Consider the following 23,765-nt stretch of genomic DNA (forward strand, 5'->3'; position numbering starts at 1 on the left):
TCAAAATACTACTGTGGGCTGTAGTTTTAGTGATTAGCATAGCTGCTTTAAGTTTTCTTACTCCGGGAACAGAACCCAGAGGTTCTGATTTCATTTTGGCTCTCGATTAAAGACAGTATTTATGTTGCATTAGGGGAAATGTATAGGATCCGTCCTTTTTAGAGCTTTTGGGGAGTAAAAGTTTGTGTTTCTCTGTCCCCGCTGCTTTGATTTTGACCACTCCTTTTTTAAAATTTGTCCTTTGAGTCCCCCCAACTTTATGGAAGTGGGATAGACCTCGCTGCAGTGTCCCTGGCCAACACAGGACGCCCGAAGCCAGAAGGATGCAGTCAACGTGTTCACCTCCAAGACAGCTTAGCAAAGTGTTGGAGATGGTGCGAGACAGTTGAAACGTCAGGGAAAAAAAGCGGACTTTCAGTTGGGGCTCGTGTTTTACCACCACGGTCAAGAATGTAAGCCTTCATACGGCAGTGTGGAGCAGCAGTGTGGAGGTGTGAGTCAGAGAAGCCGTGTAGGAGGAGTTAAAGTAAGATGGCTGCGGGAAAGGGAAGAGTATTTGAGAAATCATCAAATGGGATGTTTATTTGTCGCTAACAGGATGCACAGCAGCCCGAGTGAAGGAGTGGTTAATTTGTCAGCTTCCCCGGCTCAGTGTGCTGTAGCCCGCCAGTCATCCCCAGGTTACTGCCGCGCTGTTCATCCGTTCACTGCTCTGACATTGTGGAATTCATTAGCAGCTAGTCGTTAGCAGCCCACCAGCGCTAACTTACTAGCAACCAGCTAGCGGGTATCCGCGGACATCGGCAACTCGAAACAACTGTTGAGACAAATATAAACACCCAAGGTAAGTCACTTCTGAATTACCTAGCACTGAAGAGCTCCAGCACGCCAGCTGGATACATTAACTACCTACACGGTTGACATTTCGAAGCTAGCCAGTTATCTTTGTACCATCAACTAGCTTGCTACATCATCTCGCAATTGAAGCGCATTGATTGCTGTTTTCCGACGGAATCCAACGCAAACCGCTCCGCCCTGGATAATAGGAGGTTTTGGTGCAGGGTGATGCCTGCGAGATGAGATGTAGAGCTCAAGTGTTAATGAGAGAAGGTCAATATACAGTCGGGTTTAAAGGCAAGGTCGTCGCTGTTTGATGGTTGCAAGGCTCAGAGCTATTAAGGTGCGCTAACAGTCTGTCAGAGTGAAGGGGGACACATGACCCAAAGCACTGCAGTCAGTGACTGATGCCTGCCTTGGCATGATTACGGTCTGTAAACGTTAGCGTCCTGAATTAAACACGGCAATATTGTGTTTCCTGAAACTCGGGCCCAAGGAGTGCTCTGGAAGTTGTCTTTAACCTTTCCCCAATTTGTCAAAATCGGTCAACTCTTCATTGATGTGTAATCTAAATCCAGTTAAAAAAATTGAGTTGATCAGTTCTCTTGATCAAGAGCAAATGCCTGAAGTTGCACTAAATGTGCACGGTACTGAAACAGATTATATCGTGATGGACATATGGATTGACAGAAAATGAATATCCACTTAATTGTGTTTTGTAGCACATAGCATCCAAAATTTTAAAGTATGGAAGTCAGCAAATGCTTGGCCAGACTCAAGTATTCTTTACTTATTCTTTGATCACATATTTCCGGATTGAAATCATAATTTTTCTAGTTTTACTGTCTTAACTCAAGGTCCACTTACTATTGGCTTTTACAGCCGTAGTCAGCACTGTTTCCAAGCTCAAGAATAAACTTTAGTGCACATAAAATTTTGCTATTTCTAAAATGCATTAGATCTTAAATGATTAGCCAATTAATTGATTGACACAAGATCAATTGCCAATCAGTTATTTTTATGAAAATGAAAACAATCATTATTTGCAGCCCAATACTGCATTTAATGTAAGCAAAGTTTTCATACAGCTTCTCTGTATTAAGACAAATGTAAGCAGTAATGCGCTTGGGAAGTTTGATGTTTGACTCTAAATATAAGGAAGAGTTCTTTATAAATCATGTAAGATATTGAAAAAAAAAATGATATTAGGGCTGAAACTCAAAACACTCAAAACTACTTACATTTTATGTTATGTTTTGTTTTTTTTTAATGCAAAAACTACTGAACCGATTAGCACCGAACTTGATGGAGGAATGGCGCATGGACAAGGGAAAAACCCATTAAATTTTCGGGTAGATTTGGATCATTTACTATGAATTAGAATTTTTTTCTCTGAAGTCTGGTGATTGTTGTTTGACATTGGCCTTGTTGGAGGTCTGCACTCTCTTAGTACCCTTCTACTTTTGTAATATATCCCCTGTTTACATGTGTCTTATATCGTGTTTTGCCATAACAGTGTACTTTAAGGCAGTTGTACATACTTTTGTGAAGTGCCAACTATCTTTGAGGGTTGGTGGAGAAACTGGTTGTGATAGTGAGGAGTGGTGGTTACAGAGCGGAAGTATTGGTTGGTACAAGAGATCAGTAAACAGTGTTTTAAAGATCAGCTTTGCCCCAGTGGTTTTAAAATATATGAAACAAGTGTCCGTATCATCTGTCAGAGCTGTTCAGAACAGACTTCAGTCACATCTGTCCTGTCTCTGCTATGAAAGCTCACTGCTTCTATCACTGCAAACAGAGATGTGATCATTGTGGTTCAACATTGAAAACAGATAATGACAGATGTAGAAATGTGAGGAATGTGATGCACAGAATTGACAAAAACCTTGGAGCCCTGCCTGTTTTCACACATGTGCATGTCTGGACATTTCGTACAGAAAGCAGGTGTGGTTCTCAGTTTGTACATTGCAGGAAATCACAGAAACTTTGGAAAGGAGCTTTTCTCAACTTACAGTCTGTCTGAACTTTTGAGAGAGTATATCTTGGCCTCTAGACTTTGTGCTCTGAGATTATAACAGTCAAGACGGGCTGTGGTATGGTGTGTTTGATCACTAACCTTTGACAAACTCAGAGGCAGCCTCCCTTTAGTGGAATCTGTAGTTGAACCTTGAACTCATTTTATGGGTGTTTTTTATGAAGCTCTGTGTGTGACCTGAAAATAGAACGCATTTTGAATTGCCAAATGTGGTATAGCTCATATTTGTGGGAAATGCTGAGGCAGACTGGCTGACGTGCCTTTAAAGTAATTGCATTTATGGTGAATCATAGGCAGACTGTAGATACTGTATCTAAGTTTTGACACTTCGGGGGTTGCCCGTTCATGTCTAGATATAGATTCATTTAGTGCTTTAAAAGAAAAGGCTGAATTATCTCATGAGTAAACTTTGACTCACCCACTGACGGCCTGTTAAACACTTTGTCAGCTGCTGTATGAGAAATTCAGTGGAGAAAAGCACGGTGCCTTATCGATTTAGGGAAGTCGAGCCAGAAGTCGTCAAATCTGTAGCCATGTAGCCATATCATGTAGCCACAATAATACTACCAAACAAATTTGTAATCTACTTTAAAGGACCAGTGTGCAGGATTTAGGCAGATCTATTTGCAGAAATGGATTATAATATTCATAATTGTGTTTTCATTAGCGTATTATCACCTGAAACTAGGAAATGTTGTGTTTTCATTAGCTTAGAATGAGCCTTTAATGCCTAGATAGAGAGCGGGTCCTCTTCCATGGAGCCCGTCATGTTGCACCGCCATGTTTCTACAGTAGCCCAGAACCCGCAAACCTAACTCTGGCTCTAGAGAGGGGTTTTCGCGTTTTTACGTCACCTGAAGTCCACCTAAGCTTATTCTAGACGCTTGGAAAGGAAGGTCTGAGCGGAGGGGTATTCATTTAGTTGCGATCTGTAACCTCATCACTAGATGCTACAAAATCCTACACATGGTCCTTTAACATTTACTTATCTACACTTCCATTTTAACATGGGGACACTGAACTCATGAACCTCGCTGGACTCACCGGAGGGGTCCCATGAATTATCTTTTATTCAAACACTTGGGAGATTAAAGCAAAAGGTTTCTCAGAAATAGATTTCAAGCTCAGTTAAGCAGTGTGTTTGTCATTTGACTTTAAACTAAATGCATTAAAGTGAATTCAGGTTTTTTCCCAGCAGAAATCTAACTTTGATAGTCCGGTTTCTCTTAAAGGAATGCACTGCCGACGATGAGCATTAAATAGCCTTGAAATGTGGTTCTATAGAGTTTGTAGCCCTCTTGTTCATGAAGGACAGCAAACCCAGAGTCACAGCAGAAAAACGGCATCACAACATCAAAACCACATCTTTAGCATAATCCACCTCTCAACTGTTGATCCATCTGTTCAGTAGTTTCTAAATAATCCTCACAATAAATCGCTAAATACACTACTTCCGGCAGATATTTTTGGAGCTATGAGGATGTGATAGTGCAACGTGGAAGTAGTGTATTTAGCTACCGTATGTTGCGGTAAACCTGAATGTTTTTCAGACTTGCAGGTGGAGACTATTTGATATTCAGAAGATTTTCAACAGCATATTTTCTTAGTTCCTTACCCCACTTAGAGAAACCAGTATGTCGTTTACTTAATTTTTAAGAAAACAAACAAAAGAAAAACATAGATGGAGGCTCTCATCTATTAAATAATTTATGCGAGCAGTAAAATAAGGGCATAGGGACTTTCTTAATAATCAGTGGATCAAGAATGCAGTAACAGACTTCTACAAAGGTGGAGCGAGAGGATTTGTGCAATCGGGTTCAATCCATACAGGTGTCAGTTAGACTTGCATGCTGAAATTCCATGTCTTTAATATGGAAAAGTGTCAAACCAAAGGTGTCTCTAATTTAAAAAAAAAAAAAAAAGTCGACACATTGGCGGTTTAAGTTTGCCTAGTGAAGTATGCAAGTGTTGCCTGCAACTCCTTATCAGTTCACTTTGGCTGCCTCCTCTTTTATCTTTGCTACCTTGTGATATTGTGCAAAACTGATCAACCAAATGTTTTTATTAGACTTGCAGAGAACACTCTTTACATACAACTGTGCTCTGACCATGTAGATTCGCTCATATTCTCAAATAAAAAACTACTAAGAGACAATTTTAAGTTTTTACTTGATGTCAGCATTTGTCATCTACAACCTTGATACAAAAACAGATGCTTTTTTTGAAGTTTCCTGGATGTAGAATCTCGTCTAATGTATCCCCCTCTGTAAAGCCCATAAATTGTGCAAAAATATTTCGTTTAAGCTTCCTAATGTTTTGGCCAGTTTGTTGAACAAAGTTAGTTGGAACAGGAGCAGCAATTTTAGGTGGATGGCAATATTTTTGATATAAATAATTAACTTTTTTATTTAAGTTCTGATTTAAATACTGAATTTACTATTGTTGTGGGGAAAAAATTCCCCAATGTCAGTCACGACTGACATGGGTTACATGTGGTGACACTTGCTGTGACACTGACAATGTTTATAAGCTTTTAATGATTAATCTACCATTAACTTGGCCAATGAATAAAGCAGCAAAAGTGGTTGAAATTTGCATCCCTAGTAGACAGTGACTTCCATGTCAAGCTTTAGGTGGACTTGCTGTAGGTGGACTGAATGGGTTCCCTGGGAACAACATACTGTAGAGGCCGACTTATGTTTGTTTAGGAATACACAGAAAAAACAGAAGCTCTACGGCAAAAATTAATTATTTTTTTCATCAATGTGATGACGTATCTTGATTTTTCAGATATTTAATGCACTGGATTCTGGACGTTCCCATCTGGTTATTTTATCTTTAAATTTGTTCAGAGTTTCAAGAAAACATACAGTTTCACAATATATACTTACATATTGTGAATATGAAATTAAATACACTGATAGAATATTTGTCTATTCCCGAGAAATGTTGACATTAATGATACACTTTGACGACTCTGTTGACCTGATAGGCCTACGACCTATATAATTGTAGGGTAAAGCACTGCACTAGCCCAGACCGATCCAGATTCTGTAAGGAAACCAAAGCAAAGGATATACAGTAAGATGTTTTGGTAATGAACATTTGAAAAAAACACAGTTGCACAGTTATATTTGTGGAGCTTTAAAAGAAGGCTTTGAAAGATTGGGAAAATATGTCATTGATTATGTTTTGAGGTTTACATGTTGTGTATGTTCTGTTTTTGTGTTTGTTTACACAGCACAGAGTGCCCGTCCTGACTGGCTATGGAGTGGTGTTGGCTTCAGACTGGATGACAGGGTCTACAGGGAGGACAGGGTCACACAGTATCTAAAGCAGCAGTGGGCTTTTCCTAGATGTACACTGACTGGCAGTGACAGTCCGTACAGCTGACCTCTTTCGCTTCCTCCTCTCCTTCTCTCCGTCTCTCTGTTTGGATACACTTTCCCTCCCCTTTATCCCCATTCTCTCCTCCCCTTCTCACTCTCCTTCCCACATCATCTTTTCCCTTTCTTCCCTGTTAATTTCTTTCTGCTTTCTGTTGTACTCTGACCTTTTACTGGAACTCCTTCCCTCTTCTTTGAGTTCTTGTGACTTTTGACCTGCCTTCAACCGGGTCCAGTATGAGCTGGCTGAGCAGGTTGAACCCACGGGGTCCTGGGAGTCGGTCCGGCCGGAACGCTGCCCCCTCCAGCCCCTGCACTGCTGACCCAGAGACCTGCCTCATGGTGTTTGAGAACCACTGGAGACAGGTGAGCTGGAGACATAACTCTTCTCTTGAATTTTGATTATATTATATATTTTGTTATTATAATGCCATTTGTACACGTTGTGGACTCAACCTCTCATTTTTACAACGTGGATATTAGTTTCCTGAATAAGATTTCACTCACAAATTTCATATCTGAGATGTGGAAACACAGCATATCTGCTATACTCTGCTTAACTGCAAAGTATACAGGGCAGGCACACAGGCCATCAGAAAGGTTTTTAAAGTCCTCAGTTGAACAATCTTATCCAAACCACTTACTTTCAAGTACTTAATGTAACTGTGTGTGCACGTAGAACGTAGAACGTGGTGTGATTACCTGTGTTTCCCTTCAAAATAAGTGGTTTGGATTATTATGTCAGCAATTGGAGCAGCAGCATTGGCTGTGACACACAGCTCATGGAGGCAATTAAGGTACTTTATATCCCTTAGGGCCCGATTGCAGCACTTTGCGTCACAAATCTCACTACTTCTTCTTGGGGTCAAATCTGAATACACGGATATGATACACATACCTTTAGATACAGTGTTTCTTAACCCTTCTGACTATATCATTATCTTATCTCATTATATTTCCATCATGAATAAACGTTAATAAATCTGCTCATTTGCCCTTCAAATTTTAAGTTTTCTTCAGTATCAAAGTAATCCAGTGATAGTTGTTAGTGCATTGATATTTATATCACAAACAACACTGCAAATTGCTATTTTAGCATACCTCAAATATTATAATAATTTTTACCTGTTCAGGGCTGAGAAAAATAAATTAATTTCTTTATATAATTTGGTCTATTTAATGTCAGAATAATAATCGCAGTTTCCCAGAGCTCCGGGTGACTTCTTCAAATTGCTTTTTTTGACCAACCAACCAAAGATATTTTGTCCACCAAAGATATTCAGTTTACAGTGATCAACAACAGAAATTGGCCGAAAATCCTCACATTTGAGAAGCTACAATCAGTGAATGGTCTTGCTTGATGAAAATAACTTTATTAATTGATAATCAAAATAATGTTTTTATGCATCAAAAACTGATTTTGTTGTTGTTGTTGATCAATTAACTGTTTAATCGTTTCCGCACTAAATGTCTTACACCCTTGCACAATTAAAGTTATTTACCATGGTTGAGAAAATATTTGCATGTTTCGTTCTCACACAGATAAGAATTAAATGTTCACTTTTTCTTAAGCACAAATTGGGGAGAGACCAGATTGAATTTTAAGGCTCTTTTAGTGAATGATTATCTCTCCAGACACCATGTGTGGAAGCACAAACATTCAGTTCGCAGCGCCAGTGTTGGTGACTTGTCAGTTGGTCTGCTTTAACAGTGTGACTGGCTCGTGTCCAATCACTGACTGAAACTTTATAGGTTACAGAGCCTCGCCACTGCCCGACTGTTGAATTTGCTCTGAGAAAGCATGAGAAGAAAAGTGATTTTTTACGGGTCTGTTAGTGGAGGTTTTTGATGTGTGGAAGCTTTGAAGCTGTCCTCTTTCTAGACCAGACGTTTTGCCTGGATACTTACTAATTCTTCAAGGAGAAGTTTGTTATAGAAGAAGCAGACAGTTGTCTTAATAGGCTGCAATTCAGTTGGAGCAGATCCACAAGATAATAAACTACTTCTACGTGTAGGTGCAGGATTCCAAGTGCTGTACATAACATGCATGTGTTAACTGGAAGGAAACTGGAGCAACCGGTCAGTTTTTTGAGAAAATCAATCCTTTTTAAGAAGAGAGTAGAAGTGTATGTGTTTATTATTCAGTTACATGTAAATGCATATAATAAAATAAAGGAGACTGGTTCTGTAGGAAAGTGTGTGTATACAAACACATGTATGCGTCGTGCAACACTCACCAAATTGGTTCCCAGCAATATTGTTTGTCGCTGGGCTCTGGCTTTCAGCTCATACATTTACCACACACTTCAAGCTGCTAAAACGCAGAAGCACATCTCTTATCTGCACAAGCTGCTCACAGATATGCAGATTCATCATTGCTATAGTCATGCTGACTGGTAGACACCTTGATAAATGTTATGAAACCCTGGCTCGTCGATTTGTTCATTTTTTTTTTTTACACCCCTATTATACAATTTTGTTACATTCGATCTAAAAAAATAAAAATAAAAAACATAACGTGTTGCATTGCAAATAATTACTTTTTATTGCATGTTTAATATCTGTCAATACATTTGAGAATTCAGTAAATTGCATAAAAATATATTTGTAAAAATGTTAAAGTTTAATTTGTGTGCTTGCATAATATCTAATTTTTTTAAAAATATATAATTAATGCTAGAATATACACCCTGCACATTTTTCAGCATGACAAAAGGGGCAAAGATCTTCAGAATTTACAGTGCATCTGACAACAGGCTTTTTTCACAGTAAACATTTTGATTTGTCATAGTAGAAAAAGCACAGTTGTTACTAATGACATTCATGGAGGCTACGTTCTATTAAAGTATACCTGTATTCCATGTTGTCTGTGTCCCAAATCATTTCATTGTTCACTCATTTACCACTCCCTATATTGATTTTGGACACAGCCACTGTGACAGTGAAACTACAGATAATAACAGGACCTTGACCAAAGCAGCCATCCTTAATTTTACTGCTTACACCTGGTCTTTTCCTACTGTGACATGGCAGAATGTCTGCTGTGAAAAAGGCCAATAAAACAAATGAAACAAAATCCTTGAAGACCAGATTATTGTCTTACAAAGCCTCATAAAACCACTTAATTCAAAACTTTTTCAGAGGCCAGCTGAAATAGAATAAAATGCCCATTAGAGGCCACACTTTTGTTATTTTTTAACTCCTCATCAAAGCAATGTTAAGAGTTGAATATTACACTGAAACACTGTTCCTTTTACTCAGGTCTCGTGGGTGTTGGAGCAGCACGAGCCTTCATCCTCTAGCGATGACCTGACAGCAGTGAGGAATCACACAGACCAGATGTTATGTCTGTTGGCAGAGGAGAGGCCTGCTGAGAGCTCAGAGGGTGACCCCAGCGTAACACCCATGGGCCCCATACTGGAGCTGGTGGTCACTGAGAATATTCTGGAGTGCCTGGTTCAGTGGCACCTCCGCCGTGGCCTGGACCCAGACAGCCAGGGGGCGCTGCTCAAGCTGTTTGAGATGCTCATCGGCCAGTCCCAGCAGCCTCTGCTGCAGCACACAGCCGTTCTCCACCCCCTGCTGAGGCTGCTGGGAGCCTGTGCTGACCCAGAGCTTGGCTGTCCTTCCGTCCTGGAGAACAGCCTGGTACTGCTGCTCAACCAGGTAAACTCACCTCCAGTTTATACACTTTTCTAATGCGTGTATAGGTACCAATAGACACGTTCTACCTTCAAGACAAATTTGCAGAACGTAATATAAAGCTGAGAACAGACCTTAAGATTATTGAGACCTAGAACGCCTAGATGCCCTACACTGACTATTTCAACTACTGCGTAGATTTTCTAGTCTTGGCGATCGGAAAGAAGCACATGTTGAATAACTGAGGTAGACTATGATTACAGTTTTTTATTTTAGTTGATAACATTGTGTAGCACAGAGTTTTCATGTTACTTATAACAACCTACCAAGGAATGATAGCTGGCATACTTTTGACATACTATTCTATAGTTTTAGAGTTTTTTTATTGTGACTCTTTAAATCTCCACCAGGTCTGTGTGACCATGGCCCGGCAGCCAGTGGTTCTAGAGATGTTGTTCCGGGCAGCACCGGCCCAGCAGGGCTCCACCAACCTGCTGATCTTCTCCCTCCTCGTGCCATTCATCCACCGGGACGGAGCGATCGGGCAGCAGGCCCGAGACGCGCTTCTGCTGGTCATGGCGGCCTCAGCCAGCCATGAAGCCGTGGCACGCTACATCTCTGAGAACTCGTACTTCTGCCCGGTGAGTGATGTTGCTCATGAAAACTACGTTGTCATGGAAAGTGTTTGAGGATTCTTACATGTTTTATGTAGTAGGTGGGACTGGGAAAAATGGCCAAAAATATTATCACAGTAATTTTTTTTTCATACATATCGATGTGTGTGTGTGTGTGTGTGTGTGTGTGTGTGTGTGTGTGTGTGTGTGTGTGTGTGTGTGTGTGTGTGTGTGTGTGTGTGTGTGTGTGTGTGTGTGTGTGTGTGTGTGTGTGTGTGTGTGTGTGTGTGTGTGTGAGAGATCTAACATTACCATTAAAAGGCTTTATTTTTGTGAATCTGGCTATGACTGCTATCAGTGTGGGACGGCTGACTTCGGCTCTCCATATACTGATTGGGATGGTAACGTTACCGTTTCAAATGGTGGAAAAGGTTTGCTGTGTTTCCCACCTTCATCGGTACAGGTCGCCCACGTATCTTGCAACAGATATCACTCTGCTTGTCTCGTGTGGATGTCTGACTCTCCGCACGGTCGCTCATTTTTTAATTTCCAGCAACATGTTTTGTTTTTTTTTTTGTTTTTTTGTTTTTTTTTCCCTTTTGTTTTGGCCTTATACATGTAAGCCTAATAGGCTGAATGTGCAGATGAGGATTGATCCAAATGCAGAACAGATACATTTATTGAAAATTACTCAGTTTGTTTTCTAAATCAGTTTATCATCATTGTTTTTGGAATTTTTTTTTAGTGATAATTAGTGAGATTGAGTTTTGCGGAGAGTTTTGTTATTGTCCTCTTGGAGATCTTCAGCTGGAAATTGTTGGTGTTGTGGGTTTGGTCCTTACTCTTGGTATTTGATGTTTGCTTTTTGTTTTGGTCAATTCTTTTTCTCCACAATACACTGGTAGAACACAGCATATGGTTGATAGGGGAGAAATCAAACTTAAATCAAAGCACCTAAGAAGCCAGTGAGGTAGAACTTAACTCATGATTCTAAAGAAAAGCCGAGATCTGATCATTTGGGTTTGACATTGTATAAATAGTCTCAATATACAGTTTCAATTTCTATCAACAAGGTAAATCCCACTGAGCTTGTTTCAAAAGGAAATATTTGGAAATATCCAACCTTTTCCTTTCTTTGATGCTATAATGGTTTAATTCAACTTTTGGCTTAGCTGACTTAAATCTCATTCACTTTCCTGCGTAATACTGTGCATAATATATCGGGCTCAACTGCATTATTTATAGTCAATTTTGGCTTTCAGAGAAAAGGGCCATCAGTGTGATAAAAAACCTACTCTTCAATGATGTGATAGTTGAGTGCAGCTTATAATGTGGGACCGTGGCTTGTTTTCAACACTACTTTTAAGAAAGAGGTATGGGGTTGTGTGGGTGCGTGTGGGGTGCGTGTGGGTGCGTGTGCGTGTGTGTGTGCATGTGTGTGTGCACGCGCGCATGCTGTCTCATTCTGAGGCATCAGAGTTGGTGTGTGATAATGGAAGGGGAAGGAGATGACTATGCATTTTGACAGACCATTCATCCTTATCTACATCCTATCAGCTCTGTCTCAACTCACACGGGCTTCCTGAAACATCTGAAAAAATAACCACCCCAACCAGCATCACACATTTACACTGTTTAAGATAAACGCGTACATTGAAAATCTTCCTGTATCATACAGACTCCTTACTGCTGCTGCTGTTTTACACAAATCAGTAACTTCCAAACTTCCAGGGTGGCTAATCAGCAAATTTAACTGAAACTTAACCACATTACTGAACATAGCAGTTCACAGAGCCAGGCACCTCAAAAAACAATCCAGATGTAAACAAAAATGATCTTTCTTAGTCACATTTTAAAAGAACTACGATGATTTAAAACATTTTTTGAAGATTGAACTTGGGGTGGACTTTTAATTTAGGTAAAATAGTAAAAACATTCAGTGTATCTGTTCTTGTGTATTTTCACCAAGTCTGTAAATAAGAAAAAAGTAAGGGGAGTTTGTTAAGGAACACCAGTAAGCTGCGTCTGCTTTTGTTGTTGTAGTTTCCTACAGCTGCCACTAGATGTAATTAAAGAGCCATATTTTACTCATTGCACTTTCACATGCATATTTACTAAATCGGGTTGTACCTAACCATCGGACGTCATTCTGACTGTGACTTAGTACGAGTTGAGGGTATGTGTGCATATATTTGAAAGTCGGCACCATCGTTCTAAATCCGGTGTTGACTGCCAAACTCTGGTCACTAATTGCAGCCGCTGAGCGTCATTTTAGCTTTAAAACCGCATTATGAAAGGGAATGGTGTTGTGTAATGTTTACGTCTGTGTCCTGTGGTTTGATGCTGTGGTCAGGATTCTGGTCCTCTGCCTGTTGGTGCTAGAGCGCTAGCTTGGCTATTTTCTACTCTTCCTACTTCCAGTAGCTTCAGTCTGACCTACTTACTGGCTAGAAGGAGCAGTGGAGGTGGCATCCAGGACCAAATGCTCCTCTCTGCCTGAGCCTCACTGTTTGGGTGCATTCTCACACATTCTAAGTACTGTAAGCAGTGCTCATCACAAACACACTCCCCTGGTCTCCCATCCTGCAGTCTCAGCGCTCGGCTGTTTGTTTTTTTTTTGATGAATTTTGATTGATGTATTGTTTGCATGTGTTTAGTCATGGCTAACTGGTCCAGGTTTCTCCATCATATATTGGCCTCGGTTAAGCAAGCAAAAATCAAAAAAGATACAGATAAAGTTTCATAAATGTCCTCTGTTGTCAAAATACTAAGTAACATGAGGATTTTTACCTGGACTGTAAAATGGGAACTTTTCCATCATGTCTATATATATATATATATATATATATATATATATATATATATATATATATATATATATATATATATATATATATATATATATATATATATATATATATATATAGTGGGAAGTCATTACGCTTATTCAAACCATTTCTTGAGACTACGATAGCTAAGTGAGCTGTTCTACCTATTCATATTCATTTGTGGTGTTAAGACAACAAACTGAGAACGCTATCAAGTATTATGTACATTATAAACATGTCACCTCTGTGACTAAAACTAAAATTTTCAGACTGTCTTATTGTCATTGTGTGAAATTATCAACATTTTTAAATCATTAATGAAACTATTTTGGTCCAAGAAAACATTTGACAAAACCCTAATGAAAAGGTTAGAATGCAAAGGTTTTATTATACAGCTGCAAGTTACTATTGCTTCAGATTCTGATCATTTTCTTGATTAATTGATGAATCATTTGTTGTATAAAATGTCAAAATGGTAAACAAATTGATAAAGATCATAACTTCTTAAAGTCCATGGTGACATCAAGAAATAACTTACTTTGTTGGACCAACAGTCAAAAAACCCAATATACTTTGTGTGAAAAATGACTTAAATGATTTGCCTGTTATCAAAATGGGTGCTGGGTCATTTTCTTTCAATCTACTAATCTAAACTAATTTGTTTTTGTTTTTTTAATTTTTAAAAATTCAAGTAATTGATCTGTGAAAATCTGCTAAAAATCTTTGTACTTTAAGGATACATACATTTTTACCTGTGAGCTGTCCAGCACCTTAGTCCACCTGACCCACTGGGGCTGATGAGAATCAGCAGACTCATCTGAAGCCTCTCTGTCTCTCCTCAGGTGTTGGCGACGGGCCTCAGCGCTCTCTACTCGTCCCTGCCCCGGAAGATTGAGGTTCGAGGAGATGACTGGCACGCGCTGCGGCGGGAGGACTGGATAGGCGTGTCGTCTCTCGTGCTGTTCATGAACTCGCTGGAGTTCTGCAACGCTGTGGTGCAAGTTGCTCATCCCCTGGTCCGCTACCAGCTCCTGGACTACCTCCACAATGGCTTCCTTGTGCCCGTCATGGGCCCCGCGCTGCATAAGGTAGGAAAGGGATGGGTGGCGGACATAAGATCACGGTTACGCTGGGTAATCACGGACCGACCTCCCTGTCACCAGTTTACATTGGAATTATTTTTATGTTAGAAAAATGTTCCCAGTGTTCTATTTTGCATGGTATTTAGAAGCACAAACTGTCTGCATGACTGGATACCATTGAGCATAGAGGGTATGTGGAAAAATGTTAATAATTTTTTTTATTCTTTTTTTTTTTGCGATTTGGGTAAATTGACCCTTTTAAGTAAAACAGATTGAGGTGGACCAACAAAATGTGTAACAGATGGAAATTGAACACTCGTGGCGCAATGAGTTACTGGAAGATATTTTTTGTTATTTGTTTGAAGTGGATTAACAGGAGACGTAGAACAATTGCGTGAACTGATTTGTTTGCTTGACTTTCTTCAACAGATGAGTTGAAGCAAACAATGTTGAAATAATAATGAAATTGTCTCATTGCCTGTTTTTATTCTTAGACTTCATATTATTCAGAGGACAGTTGTGTCATTGCCGTTTTTTCAGTTTTGATACCAAATTTCTGTGTCTGCGTGTGTGTATGTGCATGTGAATGTGAATGTCTAGTCGTCGGTGGATGAGATGATTGCGAGCACCGCCTACCTGGACCTTTTCCTGCGTAGTGTGACAGAGACTTCCCTCCTCAAAACCTTCCTGCGCTTCATCCTGCTGCATCGCCACGACAACGACACCATCCTGGACACACTGCTCACACGCATCAGCAGCAATTCAAGGGTCTGTATAAGTGTGAGTGCGGGTCTGTATACGTGTGTGTACGTGTGTGCGCGTGCGCGTGTGCTTGCGTGTGTGAGATACAGCTTCGAGGCAATGTGGGTGGCGAGTGGGCTGAGAGAGAAAATTGATTTGAAAATAAACGCAGCAGAATCCAGAATGATTTGTTTTTTCAGAACAAACACGGAAAATAAATGTCATCAATTCTGCTGCATCTGTTGACTGTCATGGTGCACATTGTTTGTAGTTGGTAGAGGAATCCAAAGTGACATGTGTACATAATCTTTAGTTTCATACATTCTGATCCCTCAAAGTAAACACATTTATGGTCTCTGGGAGACAATCATGGTGTTTAAGAAAAAGAAACAGGAATTCCATCATTGTATCGAGTCGTTAGTTTCTCCCTTTGAAAGGGAGATTTAAAAATCTGTGACAGGAACCACAGTCTTTCACAATGGCTATCGTCTTTGTCGTAGTTAAAACATCATTTGTTTTCGAGGGCTGTAGAGGACAACAATAAAAACAGTTTGGATTTGGGTTTGGTTTTTTTTTTTTTTTTTTTGTGTTATTGGCCATCATTTGCCTGCCAACATTACACTGTGGCCCCACCATTGAATACAGGGAGCCCACATGCCCTGGAAAATTGTTTTTCATTACTGGAACACACCTGAAAATTGAGGGAGGGAGGTTATGTTTCCACCCCTGTCTGTCTGTTTGTTTGATTGTTTGTTTGTCAGCAGGTTCATGCAAAAACTACTGAACTGATTTTCACTGAACTTTGTAGAGGGATGGCGCATGGGCCAGGGAAGAACCCATTAAATTTTGGGGCAGATCCGGATCATTTACAAGGAATGAGAAATGTTTCCTCTGAAGTCTGGTGAATGTTGTTTGACATTGGCCGAGGCAGAGGTCTGTGCTCTACTGAGCTCTTTTTCTAGTTGGTTTTTTTTGGTTGACACCAGGATTATGCAAAAACTAAAGAACCGATTTGCACCATCCTTGGTGGAGGGATGGGTCATGGGTCATGGGCCAGGGAAGAGCCCATCAAATTTTGGTGTGGTTCCAGTTAAAGGGGTGGATCTGGGAATTTTTATCTTAGAGGTCGTTTTTCAACATTTTGGCCCGTCAGAAATCCTGCAATGGCCAGCATTCTAGTTATGCTATAAAATGCTCTGAATGCATCACTTTTGAGCTAACTGTTGCATGAACAACACTTGACACAGATAAAATGGTAGAACAAATACAATGACACTGCAACAGTAACGTGGTTAAGTTTATTTATCAACTGTCATTTTCACGTGGTTTATATCGTATTGTTAAACAGAGATCTTAAAAACTTTGTACACTGATGTGATGGTTTGTTGTGAAACTGTATGTAGTATGTTTCCTTCTCCATAACTGATTGTCATTATGGGCAAAATTACAACAGTAAAAACACAACATCAAAAAAACTTTTCTTCATACCTTCTGGTTAAAGTATTAAATCATACTCAAATGTACAAGTTTTCAGGAAATAAAAGCACTGCAATTTTGAAGGGAAAATGTAATTTTTTATTTTTTTTCTTATTTTTTTGGCCATATCATGTGTAAATTGGCACTGATATATATTACCTGTCTCTGAATAATGGCCGTTTTCAAACTACTTTTCTAATATGTGTGTGCTGCAGCTCTGCATGGTGTCGTTGAGCCTCTTCAGGACCCTGCTCTCCCTGCACTGTGAAGACATCATGCTGCAGCTCGTTCTCAGGTATGTCTGCACATCTGAGCATCTCTTCCCAAGTGTTAAATTTTTAATAGATTCATTTAATATGCAAAACACAAATCTAGTAGTAAATATTTTTCTCCGCACTCAGGCATTCCTATTAACTGAAGGTTTATTTATGTCTCTCACAGTCAGTATTGGTAGTGATCATTGGAAGGTACAATACAGAGTATTTTTGCCCATCAGACATCTGGTTTTAGTTGTACTATCTGTGTTCTTTAAACTAGCTATTTTATTTATCTGTGAAATACGTTTATATTTTGGCAAATAAACACAAAATTGTGCCACCAATTGTGTGTCTGTTAAGGTTTTATGTCTTACAGCTTCAATAGGGATTGGCTATGTAGGTAAATGCAAATTAAGTGGTTTGTGTGTTTGCTCCCAGGTATCTACTGCCCTGTACCCATGTAATGTTGAGTCAGCGTCGTGCCATCAGGGAGACTGACATTTATGGAAAGTCGGCAGACAAGTTTCTGTCACTGATCCCAGAGTGCTGCCGGCTGAATGCCGTGCAGTCTGCTGAGCGGGATGAGGACAACGCATTCTGGGGCAAAGGTGAGCAACAAACACCTCTGGAAAAAGGAACGATTCACACTTAACAGCTGTGGTTGTACACATGAAGTGAACAAGTTAGTAATTCTAGTTTTCATCTACTGTGTTGAAATGTATGTGTTTTTCTAAGTAATTGTGCAGCCTCTTTAGTCATCCCTTTTTCCATGCTTTGTGAGGACCATTTGACAAACACCAAAAATGGTGAAGCAGGATTAATATTGTATCTATACACAAAAATAGAAATTTGTGTTCTTAAATTTGTGTCATGTAGCTGTAATAGCAGGAGCTGATATTAAAGGTTATTGTCACAGTTTTGCTCAGTGAGGGAGTAGCACTCAGAGCATTAGCAGCGAACAGCTGTGTTTTAAAGTTTTGCCTTGACAACGTTTTGTGTTTTGTGATATTACATGAGACGCTGTTTCTGCCAGGTATAGATTCTATCAGTTACGTGTACATATAAGTGTAGTCTGCCTGTTGAACAACAATATGTTATTTCTGACATCCTTTTAACATGTGCTAAAAAGAGTATTTGGTAAAGTTATGTTTTGTTAATTTATGTGAACAAATGAAGTATTTAAAGAGCATAAATTATTAAGTGTTTTTCTGTCATGACAACTGTTTGGCTCTGTAGAAAGATCAAATTTCTACACATAATTGTAATAGCGAATAAAAACAAACTTAAGTAAAAACTTTTTTTTTAGCCTTGTAAAGCCAGTAAATCTTATATGATATTAACTTACTAATGTTGTTCAAAAACGAACGCCTGTTTACATCTGTATGTTGTTATCCTGCAGTGCTGAACAGTCCGAGCACAGAGTCTCCGGCCCTGCCCAGACCCAGCACCCCGTCCCGCTTAGCCTTCTTCATCCGCCAACAGAGCAGTGGAGGAGGATCAGGAGGAGGGGGTCCCTCTACCCCCACCAGCATGGAGCCACTACAATCAGGTCCTGCCAGCTCCCACCCCTTGTCCCCTGACAGCCCGATGCACCAGCAGCAGACCCACACAGAGTGTCTGGACTGGGACTCGGGTTACCTGGAGTACCTCAAAGATGCCCGGCGCGGCATTGAGCTCTGCTCTTGGGCCTGCCGTGACTGGTCGGCACCCTATGATGGAGAAAACCCCTCCCCGAACACAGCCCCTCCTCCCCCGCCTCCTCCTACCTCCAACCCCTCCATGGCGATGTTCCCTGAGCACTTCTCTTTCCAGCAGGGAGGAGGCAGTAACACCCCTCCCGGCCAGCAGCGGGCGGCCATTGTGGCTGCTGCACGTTCCGAGTGGAGCAGCTCGGAGCGGGACAGCGGCGAGTGGGACGTTACAATCGGCAAAAACAGTTGCATCAGCCTCACACCACGGTCCAAGAAACGCAGCCTGCAGAGAGAGGAGCTCCTGCCAAAACCTGTACCGCCTCTCGTCCCCTCCTCCTCATCTTCAGCCACTCCTCTGTCAACTTCCCACGCCACCTCGTCCCCAGCTCCTCACATTCCCACCTCTGCCATCACTATTAGCTACCAGGCTATGTATAACGGAATGATGGCACAGGGGGACAGTTGCTCAGACAGTCGGGACAGAGGCCTGGAGGTAAAGAAAGTGAAGAGAGACTTGGGAGAGCAGCAGTATTTGGATGAAAATGCAAATCAAAATGGATCCCTTGTCACACGCCCCTCCCAAAGCTGCACCAGTCTCCCACAGTCCATTTTTAGCAACAGTGACATCAGTGATGCAAAATCTCTTTGCCCTAAACATGTTCCCTCACAGAGCTCCATTTCCCAGCCAGCGTCTGACACCAAACTGCTGAGCAGCGACACCTCAAACCCACACAGTGCATCCTCAGATCTTCCAGAAGCCAACCAGACGCAACAATCTGTAGAGAGTCTCATTGAGGAGCTGCTGGAGCAGGCACCAGGAGACCCGCAGCTCCCCGGAGACTCCAACGGTCAGGGCATCAGCATCGAGGCCTTCACACAGGAACTGAGGGAGCTGGAAGACCGCGTGAAGGAGCGCAGCAGAGCAGCGTGCCAGCAGGCGGAAACAGCCAGAGAGTCCCTGACCGCGGAGCGGCAGGAGGAGGAACAGCAGCTGTCCTCGGTCCTGGAGGCGAAGCTGACAGGTGACACAAAAGGAGAGGGGTCTGCTGTGGGCATCTGTAGTCCTACCAGACCACTAAGTCAGGCTGCCTCTCAGCCGTACACAGGTGAGGCTCACATTGTCATTTGCATAATTAATTTTTAAAAGTGTTCTAACTTTATTGGTTGTAGTTTTTAGTAGTGCCTACTTGTGCAGAATGAGGACATCATTAACTGATGGTATATTACTATTTTTGAGGGGCGTGTATCTCTCTCTCTCAGACAATTTGATTTATATGTGTAGATACACAAATAATAGATACATTTGTAACTATAAGATTCAACTCAGTGACTATTAGGATTTGATATTTTTACCGTTCAATAATCAAAGTGACTCAAATAAATCTATTTTTTCAATTTTATTTCAAATACTGAATCAAAAATGCCCCAGAAAATGTCTTCTTCCACACAAACAATAGCCTGGGGGCAGTGACACATTGGATAACTTTTTGGGCATAATCCCCAAGGAGGATGATTTCTATGTTGTGGGTGGCTCGAAGCAGGTGTGTCACCGTGGAGTGCGGCGAGTTAGCAAGACACACAGCTGCAGCAGTTTTTTTTTTTTTTTTTTTTCTTTTTTCTGAATTTAGTGCAGAATTTGGATTGGTTCTGTGTTTGAGTAGCTGTTTCTCTGACTGCAATGGTTTTCCGATTCGTATCATTTAATCCTCACACCCCCACTATTTTTGTGGAAAATCTCTTTTCTGTTTATGAAGCACATTTTTCATTTTTTGCCATTGTAATTTTATGTTTTCATCCAAAGTCTTTTGGTTTCTAAAGGCCCCTGTCAGCCTCTACTGAAAGCTGCTTATCCACATAACAATAAAATGATATACTGTATAATCTACCACACTGATTACCTGGCACAAGGGCTGATCCTTCCCCATCACTGACATACCATTTTGTTTTTTTGTGACTGATAATGTTTCAAACAGGATATGAACCCAATTCAGGTACCGAAAAGCAAAGCTAGACACTTCGAATGAAGTTTCTTCATGTCAAATCTCTGAAACAGCGAGGAGTACTGACTTAGTGCTTATATAACATTTCTAGTAGCAATATTCACCCCAAGAGGAAACTGTTCTTCTCCTTTGTGATAACTGTTTCTATAGCCCCTGTTTTACATTAAGTCCACAGTTCACAGGGGATAGATTACATTTTTTTTTTACTCACAGTGGAAGAATGGTGCTGAAGAGTGGTGTCGGGTTAAATTGTCCCCATATAACCTCTACAAGCTGTTAAAGCACCCTGCTGCCTATTATTCACAGTTTGACAGCCTCCACGCCATCTCAGTTATTTAAAAAAAAGCTGTCAAAGATGCCTCAGATTCCATCCTGACCTTATTCAGATGCTGTTCAGCTCAAGTTGTTTGCTGTATCTTTCAATCCAGTGATCCAATAAGCTTTCTCCCCGCAGGTCCCTTCATGGTGGTTCTGTTTGCCAAGCTGGAGAACATGCTCCAAAACTCATTCTACGTCAACATCCTGCTCACGGGCATCGTGGCCCAGCTGGCCTGCTATCCTCAGCCCCTCTTACGTTCCTTCCTGCTCAACACCAACATGGTCTTCCAGCCCAGTGTCAAGTCACTGATCCAGGTACTCTGCAACACCTGGGATATAATGGACTAGGAGTGCCTTATGTGTCCTCCTTTGAACTCAGTACAAACTGGAAAAAATAGTTTCTGTATTAGCTCTTGAAGTGATGACAGTTTTAAGGCATAGTTTTTAGGCCTAGTTGTTCATTTCCAGCCAACCGCACTTCTGTGCTCGCTCCGGTTCCAAAAGCATCAGCCCCACAATGATATTTGCATAGAGAGTTTCTTTCTCTATTCTCTTGCTGCCCATATTGAAGATACAGTAAATGGATACTTAATACTGGACTGGTCAGTAAAAAATTTACCACCACAGATTGTGAGCGACTCATTCAGACAGTGAACACATTCACAATCGCAAAGAGGTGTAAACCCTCTCAATTCAAATGACCCCATAGCCTTTTCTCTAGCTCCACACTCAGAGCCTTATGGAAGAATGTTAGTCTTACCCTCAATGCCAGAATCTGTAAAGTCATAAAATTAAATTTACTGATGCAGTAATCAACAAAGACAAGGCAGCTGTTTTTGAAACTCTGACCCTTTTGTTCCCCCGATTCACCTCAGGTTCTAGGTTCTGTGAAGAACCGTATTGAGGCGTTTGCAGCCTCCCATGAGGACTTCCCCGCCATGCTGAAGAAAGCCCAACAGTACCTCGTGGCCCGAGGCAAAGTGGACTGGACTGACTCGCCCGCGGCTGTTCCCACCCTGCGGCGCTCTGATTCACTAGGTGAGTATAGAAACTGGAGAAACTGCACCTACGCACATAGGTGAGGGTTTCACGTGTTGCCGATATCGGCTCAGACAGACTGTGACAGTATATGGTCGAGTACTGCAACAGAATCCGTTTTCCTTAAGAGTTTGAAGAATACCAAAAACAAACCTCTTTACATGTATATTTGTGATTCAGTTAACTATCAAGGCCTAAAAGTGTGAGTTGATAAGTCAGTTTTTATTTTCACACGTCAAGTTATTTCTCACTTAATTAGTCTAAAATCTTTTCTTTCAAAAAGTGAAGGCACGTTTCATCATGTAACACATCTCAGACACTGGAGTAGTTTCAAAGTGCTTTACATACAATTTAAGTTTAAAAGGAATTAAAAACAGAAGAATTACTGACAAATAATTTCCTTAAAAGATAAAAAAGAAAAGATTTTAACCTTTTTAAAATACACCGTTGGACGCTTTGGCCTTGATAGTGATACTTCAGGTGTGTTTTGGTCTGTACTGGACTCAATCTTCACACAACCTCAACATATTATACATTATTTGAAAGCTATAAGAGAAAGCTCTTCTGATTTTATCTGTGCAAAGCATTTTAGGATCCCCATATCAATGCAACAGTTGTTTACACAGAACTGGGTCAGACTTGGGCCTATGGCTCCAAAGTGAGGCTAAAATTTACATTTCTTCCATGTTTGTGCCTCTGTAATTTTGGTTCAGTATCTGTTATACTCACTCTGACCTTTTGGTTGTAAAATTTAAAGAGCTACCTTTCAAAGGAGACCAGGGATTATGACTGAAATCACCATAACCTTTGTATTTTGGGTACATTATTTTAAGGCTTGTGCACAAAAATGGGTGTGTCTGTTAACAGGTTAAAAAGATTTTAAATAGATAATGTCAAAGTGCTTCACATTACTGTAATTATTAGAAAGAATGTGAAAACAAAAAATTGTTCGTAGGGATATACATGCATGCAATGTAAGAGGTAAGCCTGATATAAAAGAAAACAACAAAAAGTAAAGTAAGACAACAATAGACAGCAAAGAAAAAGCCAAGAAGAATCAGTCTACTAGCACAATGACATTTTACCTTTATTTCAACACAGATCAACTTTAGGAACTTCCTACAGATGTCACTTTTGTAATACCTATTTCCCTATTTCATCTTGTTGAGGCTGACATTCGTGTCTCAAAAAAACCTGAAACAAGGAAAACTGTACTCGAAAGAAGTAGAATTTATTTCACCCCATTAGCAATTTTTTAAAATTATTTTTTTACTTTTGAAGGTTGAATCTTAGATGAAAAGACTTGTTAATTTCTTAGTTTGCAGTATAGTAGAGGTTTAGAGGAAAGATTTGTTTAAAAAAAAAAAAATCTGAGCTCAAGGCCTGGAAAATCCTAGTAAGTGGACTTTGAATTCAGGTTAATTTCAAGTCACAAATCCCTGTTATGACTGTTATGACTCATTAAAACTAATGTTCTTCCAGTGAAGAGTCGTAAGCCCTCTCTCGGAGACCTGATCCTTCGTCACACCAACAGCCCGACCCGGGCTCGGCATGCCGCTCAGCTGGCCCTCGCGCACGTACGGGACGGCGGCCAATCACTGCACAGCGCTCTGTTCCGGGGCGCGGGAGGGGGAGGGGCATCTGGCCTGGAGAAGCAAGCTGAGGCGCTGCGGGTGAAGAATGCCGTCTACTGTGCCGTTATCTTCTGTGAGTTCCTCAAGGAGCTGGCTGCCCTTGCTCAAGAGCAGGCCGTCATTCTGCCCTTCCCTCACAGCCAGGAGGCAGAGGAATAGACAGTAAACACAGACTCCTCAAATCTA

At 40.7% G+C, this 23,765-nt stretch overlaps 1 protein-coding gene across 1 annotated transcript; it reads left to right on the plus strand.

Annotated features, from left to right (window-relative positions):
- The first annotated feature begins 548 nt into the window (after positions 1 to 548).
- fhip1b (FHF complex subunit HOOK interacting protein 1B) lies at positions 549 to 23,761 on the plus strand. The gene is made up of 12 exons (XM_040148687.1): positions 549 to 844; positions 6,114 to 6,624; positions 9,520 to 9,924; positions 10,311 to 10,541; positions 14,185 to 14,430; positions 15,025 to 15,192; positions 16,857 to 16,936; positions 17,337 to 17,506; positions 18,298 to 19,695; positions 21,044 to 21,222; positions 21,783 to 21,945; positions 23,428 to 23,761. The coding sequence occupies exons 2-12, from the start codon at positions 6,496 to 6,498 to the stop codon at positions 23,736 to 23,738; spliced, it is 3,480 nt and encodes a 1,159-aa protein (XP_040004621.1). The 5' UTR covers positions 549 to 844; positions 6,114 to 6,495; the 3' UTR covers positions 23,739 to 23,761.
- Positions 23,762 to 23,765: the final 4 nt, after the last annotated feature.

The sequence above is a fragment of the Xiphias gladius genome, chromosome 16 (genome assembly GCF_016859285.1).
Source record: "Xiphias gladius isolate SHS-SW01 ecotype Sanya breed wild chromosome 16, ASM1685928v1, whole genome shotgun sequence".
NCBI classification, from domain to species: Eukaryota; Metazoa; Chordata; class Actinopteri; order Istiophoriformes; family Xiphiidae; genus Xiphias; species Xiphias gladius.

What these genes read in the sequence shown, in the direction of transcription:
- fhip1b (XM_040148687.1), top strand. Translation starts at nt 6,496, where the DNA reads ATGAGCTGGCTGAGCAGGTTGAACCCACGGGGTCCTGGGAGTCGGTCC. An exon ending in TGGGCCCCGCGCTGCATAAG is followed by an intron (nt 14,431 to 15,024) that starts GTAGGAAAGGGA and finishes GTGAATGTCTAG; the next exon opens with TCGTCGGTGGATGAGATGAT. An exon ending in GCATCAGCAGCAATTCAAGG is followed by an intron (nt 15,193 to 16,856) that starts GTCTGTATAAGT and finishes TGTGTGCTGCAG; the next exon opens with CTCTGCATGGTGTCGTTGAG.